The sequence below is a fragment of the Hirsutella rhossiliensis genome, assembly GCF_020360975.1.
Source record: "Hirsutella rhossiliensis strain HR02 chromosome Unknown scaffold00004, whole genome shotgun sequence".
Taxonomy (NCBI): Eukaryota; Fungi; Ascomycota; class Sordariomycetes; order Hypocreales; family Ophiocordycipitaceae; genus Hirsutella; species Hirsutella rhossiliensis.
The window spans coordinates 6,660,526-6,677,123 of record NW_025408670.1 but is presented as its reverse complement, the minus strand read 5'-3'; the positions used below and the strand labels follow the sequence as shown (position 1 = coordinate 6,677,123).

Sequence of the window (16,598 nt, the reverse complement as noted above, 5' to 3'; positions counted from 1 at the left end):
AAGTCTCGCCACAGGACGAAGCAGGTGGAGGACTGGAGAATCCTAAGAATACCCCGGAGGTTGGAGCGGCTGCTGACATGGGGAGGGAGAGGGGGCAAGGAAAGGGAAAGGAGGGAGGCAGAGCGCCGAGCTGGACAGGATGCCCTCCGCGTTCGGTCAGCGTCTCTGTGTAATGTGGCCCCCCCGATCCAAGGGCCCGCCATTCGATGGCTGCCCCCGAAGTCAAGGCCCTCGCGCTCGCACCAAAGCAGCTCTGCAGAAGCCATGGAAGGGCAAGCCACGCCACATCAGGAGGGACCCCGGCATCCAGCAGCCCAGGGGAGGCAACCAGCGCCTTGCTCCCGGCAGCACAGCCTCGCCCGCGGAGCAGATTCTTCTGTCTGCCTGCCAGACACTAGCAACGGGCCGTCCGCCGGGCCGAGGCGTGAGCAAACAAGTGGGTTGACGAGTCGCCGTTGGCTATGTCGAGCAAGCAACCGCAGCGTCCGGGCACTCGGCCACGCGAGTCTTTTTACCCCCCCCCCCCTTCACGGTACGTAACGCAGCGTTCCTGTCCGCTGCCCTGCGCAGGCAGGATGGTCCGAGTGCGCTCTGAAATTATGGGCCAAGGGGACTGTTGGCTGCCCACCGGCCTTGGTTGGCTGGCCGAATCCTGCTTGTTGGACGGGCGGCGGGGATACAGTACAGTACAATCGAGGCAGAGCTTCTGATGCTGCTGCCCGTTGTCCAATGACCGGCTCACGCTCTTCTCGGTGCAGGCCATGAGGTTACGCAGTATGGACTCCATCGGGCAAGTCGCAGGTCTCCGACGAACGACTCCGCATCTCTCATACTGTACTGTATGCGCGTGTACAGTATGTATGTTCCATGCCGGGACCCCGTCTTGGGGACTGAGTTCTTTCTTGTCTGGCACATGGTAGGGGGCTGTGTGTACAGGAGTGCCGGTGAGGGCATCGCTGCCTCTTTCCAGCCCCCCTGACCCAGGAGCGATCATCTCAGTGATATAAAGAGCGCGCTCGACTCGGCACGGAGTACGGGAACCATCAATCGAATGTACATGCTTACATGTACGCACGTGGAGGCCATGGCCCATGAGCCTGAATCTCAAGGCTGGCGTTACACAAAGCATTTCAGCCGCCAGCGAGGCTACGTGCCGACAGGGAGGCAATCTGGGCAGATTGCAGTACAGACGGCTTGAGCTTTGCCCTGGGCTGCGTCTCCCGATCCCTGTCCCTGCTTCCGCCGCGTACGTCAAACGTGTTATCGCGCTCAGCCATGATGTTTGCACCTCGCACGCGGACGCGGGAGCCCAAGAGGCGCTGTTGAGTCGTGCAACGGGCTCTCTGCTGGTGCTTGTCAGCACACGAAAAGCAGATGGAAACAACTAGCACGCAGTTGGGCGCGACTTGACGCCATTGCGTTGCTGTTCTCGAGCTGTGTAGGCTGAGACATGCCATATATAAGCTGTGTATCTCTCGACGTCTGCATCGGGCTGTGTCGCTTGCCGTTCCCCTTTTCGATGCCACAGGGCCAAGCCCTACCATGCAGACTGGTGTTTTAAGTTGAGGCATGCGGTGGTCCCCAGCTCGAATCGACAATGCCGAGTTGGGCCTGGGCCCTTCACTCGAACTCCCAATGTGGCTCAAGATTCAAAGCCAAGTGCCGGCCGACTGACAAGCATGGTCTGCCCGGTAGCACGGATCGTGCCTGATGTCGTGCCAACGTACATACTCGTACATGCGTCCGTACATGCAAACGGAGCCCCTCCGAGCTTACGGGTGACCAGACGCGGAGAGCGCTTCGTATCCGTGTACATGTGCGCCGCATAATCTCGGCACATGTAAGAAGCGAGAGAGGACCCCAGCCGTGGATGAAACTAGAAAAAGAAAATCGAAGCATACACTTGTAACCCCAACCTTGAATATGCGCGAACACGGCCAGCGGAGGCCGGCTGATCGTCTGGCCATGCAAGGCGCGACCACGGAGTAGTCTGCGATGGGATAATGCCATGACATCAACAGTATGTAAGAACACTCGGTAAAGCATGCATGTTCCAGTCGCGAGCCGGGCTGAGTCGGCCCCTGGAAAAGGGGGTGGGGGCCTGGGGTGAAGCGAGAAGGGTGGACGGGGGGAGAGATCATGCGATGCCATCTGCCCCAGACTCCCGGGACTGGAAACTGACACGATGAGGAGTTTGGAGAGAGATAGGAGTCGTTCTAGCAAGAACATGGTTCTCGAGGGCCGCTGCCCGGCGCGGGCATGGCCGGCTGTGCCTGGGCGTGCAAATCGCAGCCGCACATGCCACAGGGGACCGGGGGAGGAAATAGAGCCGCATCGGACCTCGGGAATAGAATGGATGATGGTCTTTTCATTTCCGTTTTCAAAGAGTATTGGACATACGTGTGTCCGTGTATATATATATATAAACATATGCCCACTCCAGGGAATACTCGGGGGGGCTATTGACCCTTTAGATAAGGGAAAGTTCCGTCCAAGATCCTTATGCTTTTTGATTCGTACTCTACTGTAGAATCTGATTGGATAAATACAAAATGACGGCACGTTCCGATTTTGCTGTATGCCAGAGTACGTGGCCAGCTGCAGTTGCAGACAACAACAAGACGTTGATCAGCAGGATGCGCGTGCGCGTGTGTGTATGAGCGCGCACCACCTTCTTGCATTTGTACGGAGCACATACATATGTACGCATAAGCGCGCACGTTAGATTGCATGCAGACATTCTCCACAGCGTTACATACATGCCTTGACAGACACATACATACATATACACACAGGTGGGCACACACCGTCAAGACTTCCGAGGCGAATCTTGGGGTCTTTCGGCCGAGATATACTGACACTTGAACCGAAGTCGAGATGGTGTTTCCGGGAAGACTCTCCTTGGCCAGCCCGGCATCCACCCCGGTCCGTAGTCGTCTTGTAAGAGTTACAGCCCTGCTCCGAGTGCCAGCCATACTCGGGCAAGGGGCCTGCCGTATGTACTATCACCGCCTGTCGAGGCTCAAGGACAAAGAGTCGCAGCCCCCGTGCTGTATGCACTGTATATGCGCGAGAGATTGCGTGAGCCTTCGCTGCCGACTGCAGATGGCCAGCGTTCCTCCCCCTTCCCCTCCCCTTTCCCCTCCCCTTTCCCCCCCTTTTCCCACCAACAAGAAGCAGAAGCAGCAGGAGGGATGGGAGTTGCCTCCCAGGCTGCTGCACCCCGAGACCGCGCGGGTTCTTGTCCGGCGGCCCGGCAGCGAGCTACCATCGATGGTGCCTTGGGCCTCATTCTCCCTAATCAAAACCTCAGTTGAGGACTGGCCGGCCTTGGCCTCCGCGCACATATGTACATGGCAGTAGCAAGCTCTTTTCTGTCAAGGAGACCCAAGGAATATGTCACTATTTACCCGTCAAAGTAGACATTCTTCTTGGTCATCCCACCCAAGGGTATGTTACGAGACCTGTCAAAACTTGTACACGCACCTCGCCTGACCATGGCCTCGCTGATTGGCCTGGGTCCTTTGCCCGTCCGTCAATAACGGGCTTCGTCATTATTGTCTGGCATGGCCTTTCAAGCCAATCATTCGAATTCCGATCTGCTTTGTGCTTCTGGGACCCAACGTTCGGCCCTTTGAACCCTTTCTGGCTCTCCTTGCCCTGGCCAGACATGAGTCCAGGCCACAGAGAGTACGGATCACATTGGCTTTGTTACCTTTCATTTATCTCTTTGAACCCCGCCTTTCATCCGTTCCCTCCTCAAGTCCTCGTGCTTGCCCGTGCCTGCGCCATCAGCACCTCACTTCCAGCCTCGAATCGCGGCATCACGGAGCAGGCTCATGGAGCACTGACGTCGAGCAGCGTCTGAATCCTGGGGCGATGCATGTCGTCTCGGATATTCTTGTAGCAGGCTCCATTAAAGCACCAGGCAGACGTCGGGCAGATGCAACCTGCCCCCTCGCACGTTTGCTGCACAGGGAGACTCGGGGAACATTCAAGAATGGAAACATGAACCTGTGCAGCGCAGCAGATGGCATGGCCCACTTCTTCTTGTCGTCGTGGAGAGGATCTAAAAAATGGTCCCGTCCTGAGAGCTCTTTCCGTCGTGTCTCTGCTCCGTAGAGTGTCCCAGGGCGGATCTGCCTGCAATTGAACCAAGCCTTCGACCTCGAGTGCCCGAGGAGGATTCACGAGTATCACAAGCATCGGTCCGGACAGACGTCGCCCCCTGCAAGCCACAACGTGGCCATGTGCGACAGTGCTTCCCCGACGCCAGCAGCCACCGACAACGCCGTGACACAGCCGACCGTCTGCGAGAAGGCCGAGGTGGTCCGCCCCTTGATCGGCACGACGCGAGACGCGACGTTTGCCGATATCCTAACCGGACCTTTCCTTTGGACCGCAGCCGACTTCGAGACTCGAGAGATTTACACTCAGCGGTTGGGCCCTCGAGATATCGAAGAGATTGAAGCCGCGCTGCGAAGCTTCAAATCTGGTGGGTGTTCCTTTTCATATTCGCCGTGTCAGTCTGGGGAGAATGTTGCTCTGACGAGGATTGGATTTTGGACAGCTCACGGCCTCGACTACGATGAAGTTTCGCAGGGGAACTTTCCGCTTTCAGGATTAGCCTTGCAGCTTACGCCGGCTGCCGAGACGCTTCACAAGGGGCATGGCTTCACAGTCATCAAAGGCCTCGACGCCTCTCGATACTCCGTCGAGGACAGCACCATCATCTACCTGGGCCTTGCGAGCCATTTGGCCGACAAGAGAGGCCTGCAAGACAGGAAGGGCAACATCTTGTGTAAGCAGTTGCCCGCAAAAACTTCTCAAGCTTCACCCCTGCAGGAGAGAAGGGACGCAGCGAAATCGACGACGAGACAGCCTCTGACTGAATGGAGCAGCTCACATCACCAATTCCAAACTCTGGGATGTCCCCATGCAGCAGCGGCATGGCATCCACTCCAGTCAAGCATTGGTTAGTCTCTACCCCTTGTCTGTCTGAGGTTTTGTCAACAAGGCGTAACAGCTAATCCTCGCAGCCGTTCCACAGTGATATGGGCTGCGACGTCCTCGCCTTGCAAGTCCGTCAGAGCGCACGGACTGGCGGCTACACCTACTTGGCCTCGGCCGCGGCGGTTTTCAACCACATCCTCCGCGAGGAACCAGAGGTGGCCTTGACCTTGCTGTCTCCCAACTGGCCTGTTCAGATGTAGGCTACGCCTGCTGGCCAAAGATTATACTTCTCTCTCGGAGACTGACGCTGATTTCTAGTTCCAGCCGGAGAACTCGCCACTACCTTGCCCCGGTTTTTGCCGTTCACGACGGCAGGCTCCTCGTGAGCCTGGACCCGAGCCGTCTGGGCCGGCATGCCGCAAGCCCCGATGGGTGCGTCCCAGCCCTGACTATGACGCAGAGGCACGCCCTGGGCAGAGTTTCCCAGGTGGCCAGGCTCTTCGAGTTGCGGTTGAAGCTGGAGGCTGGTGACCTGTTGTTTTTAAACAACTGGGCCCTGCTTCATCGGCGAGACGCCTATCAAGACGGCGAACGCACTTCTCGCCACATGGTGCGGCTGTGGCTTCGAAACACCCAGCTGGGGTGGTCGATTCCCACCCAGATGCTCCCTCCGTGGCTAGCCGCCTACGGGGAGAGCTCGGCGTCCAAGGCGAGAATCTACCCAGTTCACCCGATGCCAACCTACGTCGTTCCAAAGTACATCACGGGCTCGGCTGCCTTCGTCGTGGAGGAGGCCGACGAGTCAGATGCCGAACCGACCGTGCCGTTGGCTTCTGGAAATGAGTGGCCAGGTCGACCACGCTGAGCGAGTTTTCCAAAGTGAAGGGTGGAAAAGGTTTAACCGAAAAAAAGGGGAGGGGGAGGACTGGAGGGGCGAGTAATTCAGGGATGCTCAGAGGGGTGACAGGCTTGTGCACAGCGACTAGATCTGCATGTGACGAGTCCACGGCCAGGAGGTTTTTTCTTTTGATAATGCTCCTATCGTCTTTCATTACTCGTTCATAAGGGACTTATTTCCGTCTCATGAGTAAAAGTTGTCTGTTTACCAGCTCTTGGCTTGGCCGTCCATGGGGGAGGCTGGACTTGGAAATCAACAGCGTCAACGCTCTTGAAAAAGGTCGACGCGCTTGAAAAACACATATACCTAACTACCAAGGGTTCCAATGGCAATATCAGGTACTATGGACGGGTCCCTTATTTTCCCGGCCTCTTTCCAATCTTTCTCGTCGACTTGCGCCCCTAGAGGCCGTTGCCCAGGGCAGATTCTCCGTGTGCCTCCGTTGCGCAGCTCACATCACACCATTCACCGAGACGCGCCAGCGGATTTTTAATGGCGCTGAACCACCGAGATGGAGTACGAGACTTTTTCTTGACGATTGATGCCATAGCCGAGTCGATAATGGTGTATGCTTGTTGGTATCGCCAGGAAGCCATGCAGGCTGGCAGCCCTCTTCCCACTGATATCCACACAAGACCCCCCTAAGATCTTGGCTGTATGGTTGTGGCACGCCACCGAGTCTTGCTTGAAGGTCCAGAGACTCGCTGTACAGCATCCTTGCCGTGCGCATTCGACGCTTGCAAGGAGAGGGAGCGGTGGGTATCCATCTTCCCGTGTCCTGTATGATCGAGGGTTTGATATGATGCTACACGGTGCCGCAGACAGTAACAGACCATGGTCAAACTCGCTTCACAAGCCTTTGTAAACGTCGTTGAAGCAGTCGTATTGTCTACGCGGGGAATTTCCCGTACAGGCCGTCTATAAGGGGGTATCAAGGGGCCACTGATGTCGATGGTCATCAGGAGCACACGAATGGGCCTGGTCCAAGTCCTTGTCACGCGGTTTTCCTTGCATTAAAGAAAAGTAAATGAGGACCATAAAGTATAAAGCACTCGTAACTTGGATCGAGCCCCATGAAAGCCGTCACCAGGGACACACCCGCGTCGATATATATGTGCTTGCATATGGGCAGCCATCAGGTCATTATCCAGTCGTCGACAAGAAGAGACCTTTTGGAGGGGGGTCTCCCCACTGAGGAACGTGACAGCTTGGACCAAAGCCCAGGCTTCAAAGTCACGGCCCTTTCTGGAACAAACAGCTGTTTTTGGCCCGTACGGTGACAATTTGGACTTTCCACAGGGGCCAGGCGTCACCCCCTCCCTCCACCCCCTTGTTCCCTGTCGCGAACCGGAGCAGCATGATGGTGAGTGCCATTGCCGGCCGATGATGCACTCGGCCTGTGCCACATCTCGTGCAGATTCTCTGCGCGCAAGACCCTGGTTATGAAGCTCGAGCATGCGGCGCTGGACGATGGCCCGTCCCGTATCTCTCTGTACAACACCAAGTTTTGAGGCAAGTTTTGAAGAACCGCTGGAGCCCGACACGTCCTGCCTCTCCGTCCGGTCACATCACCCACACCCATGGAGATATCCTGTCATCTCAGGCTTCGACAGAGTGGACGGTGTTGGGCACACACGCATCACTTCATATCATCCTCCCGCTGTCAAGAGGCCGTGGTGAGCGAGTCGGGTTCTCCCCCGTGGCCAAAGTCCACCCTCGTGCGTCTGCTATGTCCACATAGGTCAGCCCAGTCAAGTCTCCTTCACAGACTCTTCATCTTCAAGTTGCCTGCATCAGTGATGTGTGCCACAGGATTGGTCTTTGGTCGCGCCATTGTCTTCAATGCCGTAATCTCGGATCCGCTTACCGGGGGTCCGTGATTGCCAATGGCGATATCTCGACCGAAAATGGAGCCCCTGAGTTCGGCCAAGAGTCTCACATTCTCCGAGCCATCCTTGAACAACAATTTAGTATTGAGATGTGCTTGAACGTAGCGATTCTATCTGCATGTGCCCATTCATATCTCATCTGCTCTGTGCGTTGCCGTCAGCCACATCTCGGAAGCAACCGATGAGCGTATGCCCAACTCGACAGTTCATTTTTCTTGGTGGTGCTAGCCCCCCTTTTCCAGAAGCCATGAAATTTGGCTCGTGCCCTGAGGATTGTGATTCTGCAAATTGCGTGGCATTCACATGTCTATCTGTACGCCTGGCATTGCCGTCGAGATTGGGATCTAAAGGGTTCGTCTTATGACCCTGAACTCTGTTGTCTACTTCATGTCGTCGTCAACTTCGGGTTACAGCTTTGGAACTCTCCTTCTTTTCCAAAGTCCGGTGCATCTATTAACGGTCTTGCATTGCCCTCAGCCCAAAGCACTCGAACCAAGGAACTCGCGTCTTGGTGTCTCCAGGCCACAACGAACAAGCCCTTTCGTGGTTCTTAGTGGTACAAGCAAGTACAATAGATACAACAACAAGGAAGGGAGAACAGCATTCATTGGCCCCGACAATTCATTCTGTCATGCCATCGATGTGCGCCCGGGCACGTGATATGTTCTGCTCACTCGCCGATAGCATCAACATGATATCAGGACAACCACCTTCGACAGAAACATGATGTCTTTAAATCCGATGGTGGGGACAATATCGCCGATGCACGTGTCCATCCGGGTGCTTCCAATGAGATGTGAGCTGTTGATGCCGGATATGACGAATTAGAGCCCTGATAGCAGCAGGATTCCGGCTCAGAACTGCTCGACGAGCTAACCGGGACCCGATGATGGTGATGGCTTGGTCAGTATTCAGGCCATCGAGTCTTTAGCTTGCCAAAATTGTAGACCGCGGGTCCTCCGACAGGTGACCGATACCTATCTCGGCGCCCGCCTTTGTCGATCTCAGTCGGCGAAGCGATCAATACGAGCACGCTCTTCAGCTCGGGTACAGTCGGAGGAAGGGGAACTCCGGTCATTTAATATTTCTCTTTCATCATTCCGGTCTGCCGTCTTGATGAACCAAGATCCTTCTCGGACCGACGAAGCCTGGCGCTGTCACGGCTCCGACGCTTTTGATTATGCAGGCTCTCCATACTGCTGACGCGGAAGGCGGAACGAGTTGTTCGGAACGAGTGTTTTTGTCGTACAATTACCAGCAGTTCGAGTCATTTTGATTCCCAGGTATGCAGCCTCCGAGTCAGATGTTTGCGCGTTAGTTTCAACGCTCCTAGATCGCCCAGCTAGGGGTCTGAGAGGCACCAGCGGACTCTGTCACCGGGTTTGCGGAGAGAACATGTCCAACGGGACAGAGAAAGCGACTAATGTCCTCAGTTCAAAATCGCGCGAAACCGGGCTTGCGTGGCGACTTGGCCATCGGCATGGTCACCTGCCGCGACCCACCACCCTAGAGCGGCTCCCGGCGCTCGTCCGCTAGGGTCCGCTTTGATCTCCGCCGGGGATCCGCCCCACGGCCACCAACGTGCCTCGGTAATTCGGAACGGATGTATTCCTATGGACCGTACTGCGTCTATCGATCATACGCCTTGATTAAGGCGATTATATACGGGATTGACTTTACGGTGAGGGAAGCAGCATGTTTGCTATCGGCCTCGGCTCCGCCCTCCCAGGTGTGCAAGGTGCCACCCATAGTCGCTCGGCAGGGATCGAGGTAAGCATGAATGAACCCTTGTTTACTCTGAATTTTGCGGAACACATGCATGTTCTGAGATTATAAAGCTTTTAGAACAAGGTTAAAGACGCCTTGGGGCAACAATGTGGTTCGGAACGCGCTCTAACGGAACCCGAGACGAAATTGCAAACATGGGACAGCGACCAACAACAGGAGGCGGTGCTTGAACGGAAGACGGATACTGAGAGGGAAAACGAATCATCGACAAAACAGCGTCCATCATGGCAAGTGCTCATGATGCCGACAAGCTGGAGCCGAGCACCCGTCCGACTCTGGCAACGCGAATCAGACATTTGCGACGCGAGCCAAAGGAAGATGAATGCTTGGTTCCGAGGACGACAGATGAACGGTACGCGTTAGCGCGGAGAGCACGGCTGGACCCTTAAGGGGTGACATCCCATTTGGGGGGCGATCTCGCTTGTCGCACGTTCACGCCATCATCGAGGGAGGCTGGCCGCTCCCTCACTCAGGATGCTGAAGCCGGGCCGGCGGGCGTGGGCCCGGTCCACGACAGAGACGGCGTCGACGGTCGCTGCTGAGTCTCTCGAGCTGCACTGCTTCAGCCAACTCATCCCTGGGAGCCGTCTCGTCGGTTCGCCGCTCGATGTTTCGAGACACGATGACCGGTTTGCCTGCCTCTTTGGGGACAGACAGTTGCGTATACAGCCGCGGCGTGGCCGAAACCTTTGCGTCGAGCACCCCAATCCCAGGTGGAATGCCCGATTCATGGGGAAAATGCTCCGTTTTGTCTTTGAGGACGCCGGACAATCAACGGGGTCCAGGACGGGAAGAAGAGGGCTCACCTCTCTCCAGCCTGCGTCTAAGAATAGCTCATGCGGCGTGCCGTCAAGACCCTGGATTGGTGGCCCTCAGCCCTGCAGGAATGGAGGTGGCCTCTTCGGACCGAAGACTGGGCTCATTTGTTCGTGTATAGCCAATGGCAGTCGATGGTTGTACCTCTTCCACCATTTGCCTCTGCCGACGACTGTGCTGGCTGCGTCATGTTGGCTCGGCCTTCTCTCCGCATTGCGACCAAGTGGTCCGTGTGGCCGAAAAAATGCGCTACCGACCCTTCCGTAGTCGATGTCTCGCGAAGCCACCATCACCAGCGCGTCAAAAGGACCCTCTAGCCGTCAGAATATCCGTAAGCTGGAGACTTGTCAGCAGGCGGGCGGGGGCTATGCTGGGGCCGCGGTCCGGCACGGCGTGACCGCGCTCTCCGCATCAATCTAGTCGCCAAGTTGGGATGCAAGAGTGAGTGTTTGCGATGCTACGTAGCATTCATCCATCACCCCCAGTTGGGCGCCGCCGCATCTGGTTGGTGGGTTGGTTGACGACGGCTTGTGCGTGCGTGCGCCCGTGTGCTCTCGACCTCATTCGCCCATTGTGCGCAGACGGATGGATGGATGAATGGGATTGATTTGATGGCGAGGAATTCATGTGCGTCGCCCATGAGTCATCAGACACGAGCTGGTTGGCGCTGCAAAACTCCCGGATGCCAGCCTGGTGTCTCAACCGCGAAGGAGAGTAGCATGTCACCCTGTCCGTTTCACGAGGGGAGAGAGAGAAGTAAACAACAGAGACTGGGGAGAGCAGCGATGAGCTCCAAGTACTTTGGCCTGTCTCGTGTTTCTCCCAAGGTGTCTCCCTCTCGCGGCTTCGACGCCGCCTTGTCTGTGCCTCCGTTTTGTTTTGGTCCTATTTGTGTCGCCTCCAAGGCCGTTGCATGCGTTGCTCGTAGCTGCAGGCATCTATCCTGTCGACCGTCGGCGATCTGCTGTTGTGGCCCTTGTTCTGCATGTGCATCTGGACTGGGCGAGATTTCTGGACGAAAACGGAGATGCAGTGTCCAGCAGCGGCAGGTAGCACGATGGCACGGTCCCCAGCGATTGCGAGTCCCCCACATTTTGTAAGACCAGGTACCAGGCGTTTAGCAAGCACAGTGCGGAACTACCCCAAGGATGTGCACGACGAGATGCATCTGGCTGGAGCCACGCACTGTAACGCACTGTACATTCCCGGGCCAGGCACTTGGGTCGATTGGGGATGGTTCAGCGGCACCCCAGGCGGAGAGGTAAGTTACTGTACATGCTCTGATTTGCCTTTTGCTCCCCAGAGAGCCAAGCGTCAGGCGTCGATCCCTCCCCTGACAGGAGCAGGGGCTGAAGAGACAGAAAACGTGCTGTCAATGCCCATGTCTTGCACGCAGAGGGATGGCGGCGATGCGACTGGCCTTTAGGCCATGGACGACTTGGACATTCCAGCAGCCACAATAACATCAGCTGCCCGGTTCCCAGACAAAGCTCGTCGACGTGTGGCCTCGGTTGGCCGCCGCCCGCCTGGTTGCATTTCCCCCGCAGGATCCGAAAGAAGGCGCGCGGCCAATATGGGGCAGGAATTAAGGTTCCAACGCCTCAACGTCGCCAGCGGTTGCTCCATGAGTGCCGTTTTGCAATGGCTACTGTACAGATTGATGGTTGCATGCGCAGCTCAAGTGGCTGTGCCGCCTCTGTCCGTGTCCGTAGGCAACTACAGGCACAGAATGTTTATCGACGTGCCAGCGTTCCAGGGTACGAGGTACAGCGCCTCTCTCGCGTCCCGGGCGAGTTAGATTGAATGGAAAGAAGAAAGAAGAAAGGGACGAGGGTGAAATGAACCATTGAATGGTGGCGGTTGCCATCTGCAGACTAGCATGGTCGTGATGAATGCTACTCGATGTATCGATGGGTACTAGTCGACATTGTCGGTGTGGCATACAGTGCAGTGCACGGCTTACATGGATTCGGAGCTGAGAAGCGTAGAAATACTAGCTTAAGGCAGTAACGACAGGGCTGGTAAAAGGATCGGAAACCTGCGAGCTTCCCTGCAAGCTGAGGAGCCACTGGAGGGGCTTGTCAAGATGCGGGCGCGCCGTTGGGGCGAGTCGGTATCCGGTACTTGGCTGCCAAGCGGTGCGCGCTGCTCGAGTCGAGGCCGACGCCATCCGCGACTACCGGGGTGATAGAGGTGGACGGTAAAGATCCAAGGCTGCACTGTATCGGGCGCGCCGGATGGCAGGGACTGCACAGTCGTGTTTACTCCGCAACCAAGCGCTAACTAGCAGCGCCCACAAACCCCTCCGCCAGCGCGGGTGGAGGGTGAAGTTCCCAATACGCAGATGTACAGTGTGTGTCTCCTGCTGTCTCTGTCGCCCACCACCGGGCTCCCTCGACAGGCGTTTTGAGTGTGTACAGATTCCACTCAGCCCAGCTGGCCAGGCCCTCCCCGGGGTCAGGCTAGGCCCCAAGTGTTGGATTCGTTGCACCCGCGCCGGTCAGCTCGCTTCGCAGAGCCTGCTCGTGTCCACTCACAGCCCTGGACTCGCGACGCCTAATTTCTGGTGCTTGATCCAACTGTCTGGCTCGCGCCTCATCATTCCATTCCATCCATCTTCTCTCCGGTCCTCTGTACCCTCCGTCATCTCCTCTCTCCCTCCACGCCTTGAAGAAAACCCACCTGCCCGCATCCACTTGTTTTTTATTCCTGCTTCCTCCCCCCCCCGTTTTCGATATCACTCTCTCCTACGCCAATATCCACCCCCTTACCGACGCCTGGGGCCTGCTCGACCGACAACCATCGACGACTCTCGACGACAAGCTTCCTTGGTAGAACCCGCTTCAACTTCCTCTTCTCACTATTCGCCCCCCCAGACGAACCGCCTCGGCAGTCCTTCCCCGCGTCCGGGCCCGCTTCGAAAGGGCCAAATATCGCCTGCAGGCGCACATCGACGTACCGTGCTCGCTCCCTGCGTCCGCTGCTACGGGGTCACGCGAAGACTTTCCTGCGTCTGCACTCCTCCCCGCAAAATCCCCGAACTCTGGGACCCGTCCTCTCCAAAAGCCTCGCTGTCTATGGTGGTATCGATAACCGCGTCGTCGCACCTTTTCCTTTTTCCCTCGTCTTCGCCCTCTCCGCCCTAGGCCTCGCTCGTGGGCCACGGCCGATCGCGCGCCGAGAGAGCCGCCCGAGACACGCCCTCATAATCTCTCGCCCATCATGGCCCAAGCCGTCAAGAGGGCCTGCGATGCCTGCCACCGCCGCAAGGTCAAGTGCGACGGCATCAACCCGTGCCGCAACTGCTCCTCGGCTCAGCTATCGTGCACCTACAATGCCATTCCTCAGAAAAAGGGCCCCAAGGGCTCGCGCGCCAAGGTCATCAGCGAGCTGAGGGAGACGCAGCGACAGACCAGCCTCTCGGCAAAGGTCCAGAACCGCATGAATGGCATCGCCTGCCCTCCCACGAACTCGAGCCTTGGTCCCACCCCCGGTCTTCTCACCAGCGAACTCGTCAAGGAGTGCGCCCATTTCTTCTTCGACAATCTCTACTCGCAGAGCCCCATCCTCGACCGCAACCAGATCGAGCAACAGGTCCTGTACATGGAGCAGAACCGGGATGCCTATTGCCTCATGACATCGCTGTGCGCCTACATCATGCTGCAGCCTGGCATGTCCATGCCTCCCGGTGACCCATACAACCTCGACATGGTCCCCGGCGCCAACATCATTTCCAGCCAGCTGCTCCTCGAGGAGACTCTGCGTGTCCGCAAAGGCTACGAGTACCTCGACTCCATCAGCTTCAACGCCCTCGTTACAAACTTCTTCATCTTCGGCTGCTACTACGGCCAGGAGATGCACGACAAGGCATGGTTCCACCTCCGGGAAGCCACAACCATGATCCACATGGCTGGCATGCACAAGGAAGAGTACTACATGCAGTTCGACGCTGCCGAGTCTGCACGACGTCGACGGCTCTACTGGCTCTTTTTCGTGCTTGAGCGGTAAGTATCCAGCCACGTTCTCATGTCCAGAACAGTTGAAGCTGACTTTGTCCTCTCACTAAAGAGCATATGCCCTGCAACGCCAACGCCCCACGACGCTTCAGGCGACCATAAATCTCCCAACCCTCGGTGACGACCCGAGTGACCCTCAGGCTCACCAGCTCAACAGCTTCATCCTCTTGATAAACCTCTACCGGCCGTTCGACGACACCTTCACCGCGGCCTGGAGCAAGACCAAGAGCCACCTGTCGTCTCAGTACCTCAACGGCCTGCAGAAGCAGCTCAACGACCTGGTTCAGTCTTACGCATGCCAGGACGGCAACTTCAACGATATTCACACCAACCAGCAGTGGCTGAAGAACACCATCTGGCAATTGACCAGTGGCGTCGTCAATGGAAACGGCGACGACTCCATGTCTTTCCAGTACCCCGTGCATCTGTCACGAGAGCTCCTCGTCAACATGGCCTCGCAGTTTCCTGTTCAGGTCGACCTCTTGGGACCGGGCTTGGTAGGTTTCATTGCACAGCCTGGCTGATCGTGTCACTAACTAGTCCCAGATTGAGAAACTCATGGAGATGACCTCGTCAATGACCGAGTTTCTTTCCATGCAAGCCCCTTCGCGCGACCCCTTCTCAGTCGGCCCTCGCGAGCATCTGAACCAGATGATTTCCATGGTCGCCATGTCCCGCAATGGTGATCATCGTTTCCTACCGCTGCTCATGAACAAGATCAACGAAGTCCTGCCACGCATCGCCAACCCCATGCTGCAGAATGCCCCAGAGAACTCCAACTTGGCCAACGTGGACATCTTCGACGGCTTTGGCAACGCCGGCATGGCCCAACCCCCGCCGAGTCAGATGCACCTGGACTTTGACCGCAAGTTTCCCGTTGAGGACTACGAGAAGAAGTACAACATGGACATGCCCAGCAGCACCCCCGAATCTGCCTCCAACTCTAACCACTCTGGCTCGCCGTCCTCGCTGCACCATCACGGCTCAGATTTGAACGGTTCGTTTGGTGGCTCTCCGGGCATGGACTATTCCCACAACATGAACGGCTTTGGCTGTCAACCCGTGCCGGACATGGTCATACATCAGATGGCGAACCCAGCACAATCAAACCCGATGAATGCGCCCCAGACACAACATCAGCATCAACACTCACATCAGTTATCGCCTCAGCATTTGAGTCCCAGTCACGATGGTAGTGTATCGCATCACGCGAACGGGATCTCCCCCCAAAGTATGCGGTCACAGGGGGTAGCCGCCACATCCATGCCCGGGCCACACCAAATGAACTTCCGCCCACCAGCACAAACTCAGGACGGGTTTCGAATGCAAGCACCGCCTCAACTGCAACCATTGGGCGACTTCAATACCTTGCCAAGAACAGGCGCGGACGCGGCCAACTCCATGATGGGGATGAGTGCCATCGGCGGCGACCTCAACTTCGGCTCCATCAGATAACAACACGCCAGTCCTGCACCCCAAGACACGTTTGCTTTACTTATCTGAATAAGACGACTGGCTCGTCAGAGTTTGGGGAATCAGCTTTTCCCCTGTATTCTTACCATGTCGTTCGCTTCACCATTTTCCTTTGTTCATACGCCCAGTTATGACCTGATGAGGAAGCGATTTGAATGTCGCTGATTGTTCCCATCTGGGTGGTTCAGCAGCTCTGAGCGGATGAGGTGACATTGTTTGGGGCAATTTTGGCCTGAAGTGGGAGTGCCATTCTCTGTGGATTTCTTCTACTCGTGAACGGCGCCCACCCCTCCTTTTCTCTTACGACTTTTCTTGACTACGCAAACTGCCGAAGACGGCTGAACTTCTAAAGAGGGATTGGATTTGCAATGGCGATGTTGGGAGTTGAACAGACCTGGGTTGTCCATTTCGACAGATGGGAACAAGAGCTAGGAAAGTGTTGGATGATGCGAAGAAGGAAGTGGCTGTTTCACGATATATTATTAGTTTTCTTTTACTTTCGGGTCCCACGGAGTAGCAATCTAGATGGTCTGGCGGAAACGGCCGTAAAACGAAATAGGCCTTATTGACTTTGCTTCACATTTCATTGGCGCCTTTTCTGAAGAATACTTTACGTGATGGTAGAACTTGGACCCAGCATCTGAAAATGAACTGCGACGTACACTTCAATTGAGTGCTTTGACTATATATTTTCATTTCTTGTAAAAGAACCTCGTACACATGATGTACAGAATCCATGGAAGCGCGTTGGACATGGGCGCATTT

The 16,598-nt window shown here is 56.3% G+C and overlaps 2 protein-coding genes across 2 annotated transcripts; both read left to right on the top strand.

The window, feature by feature from the left end:
• Positions 1–4,248: 4,248 nt before the first annotated feature.
• Positions 4,249–5,818, top strand: HRG_05139 (taurine catabolism dioxygenase tauD, tfdA family domain-containing protein; the record flags this gene model as incomplete). Its single annotated transcript, XM_044863610.1, has 5 exons — positions 4,249–4,495; positions 4,571–4,801; positions 4,902–4,975; positions 5,040–5,209; positions 5,272–5,818. 5 exons carry the CDS (start codon positions 4,249–4,251, stop codon positions 5,816–5,818), a joined length of 1,269 nt encoding a protein of 422 aa, XP_044722224.1.
• A 7,748-nt stretch (positions 5,819–13,566) lies between these two features.
• HRG_05138 (fungal zn(2)-Cys(6) binuclear cluster domain-containing protein) lies at positions 13,567–15,815 on the top strand (the record flags this gene model as incomplete). Its single annotated transcript, XM_044863609.1, has 4 exons — positions 13,567–14,348; positions 14,413–14,857; positions 14,907–15,357; positions 15,742–15,815. The coding sequence occupies 4 exons, from the start codon at positions 13,567–13,569 to the stop codon at positions 15,813–15,815; spliced, it is 1,752 nt and encodes a 583-aa protein (XP_044722223.1).
• Positions 15,816–16,598: the final 783 nt, after the last annotated feature.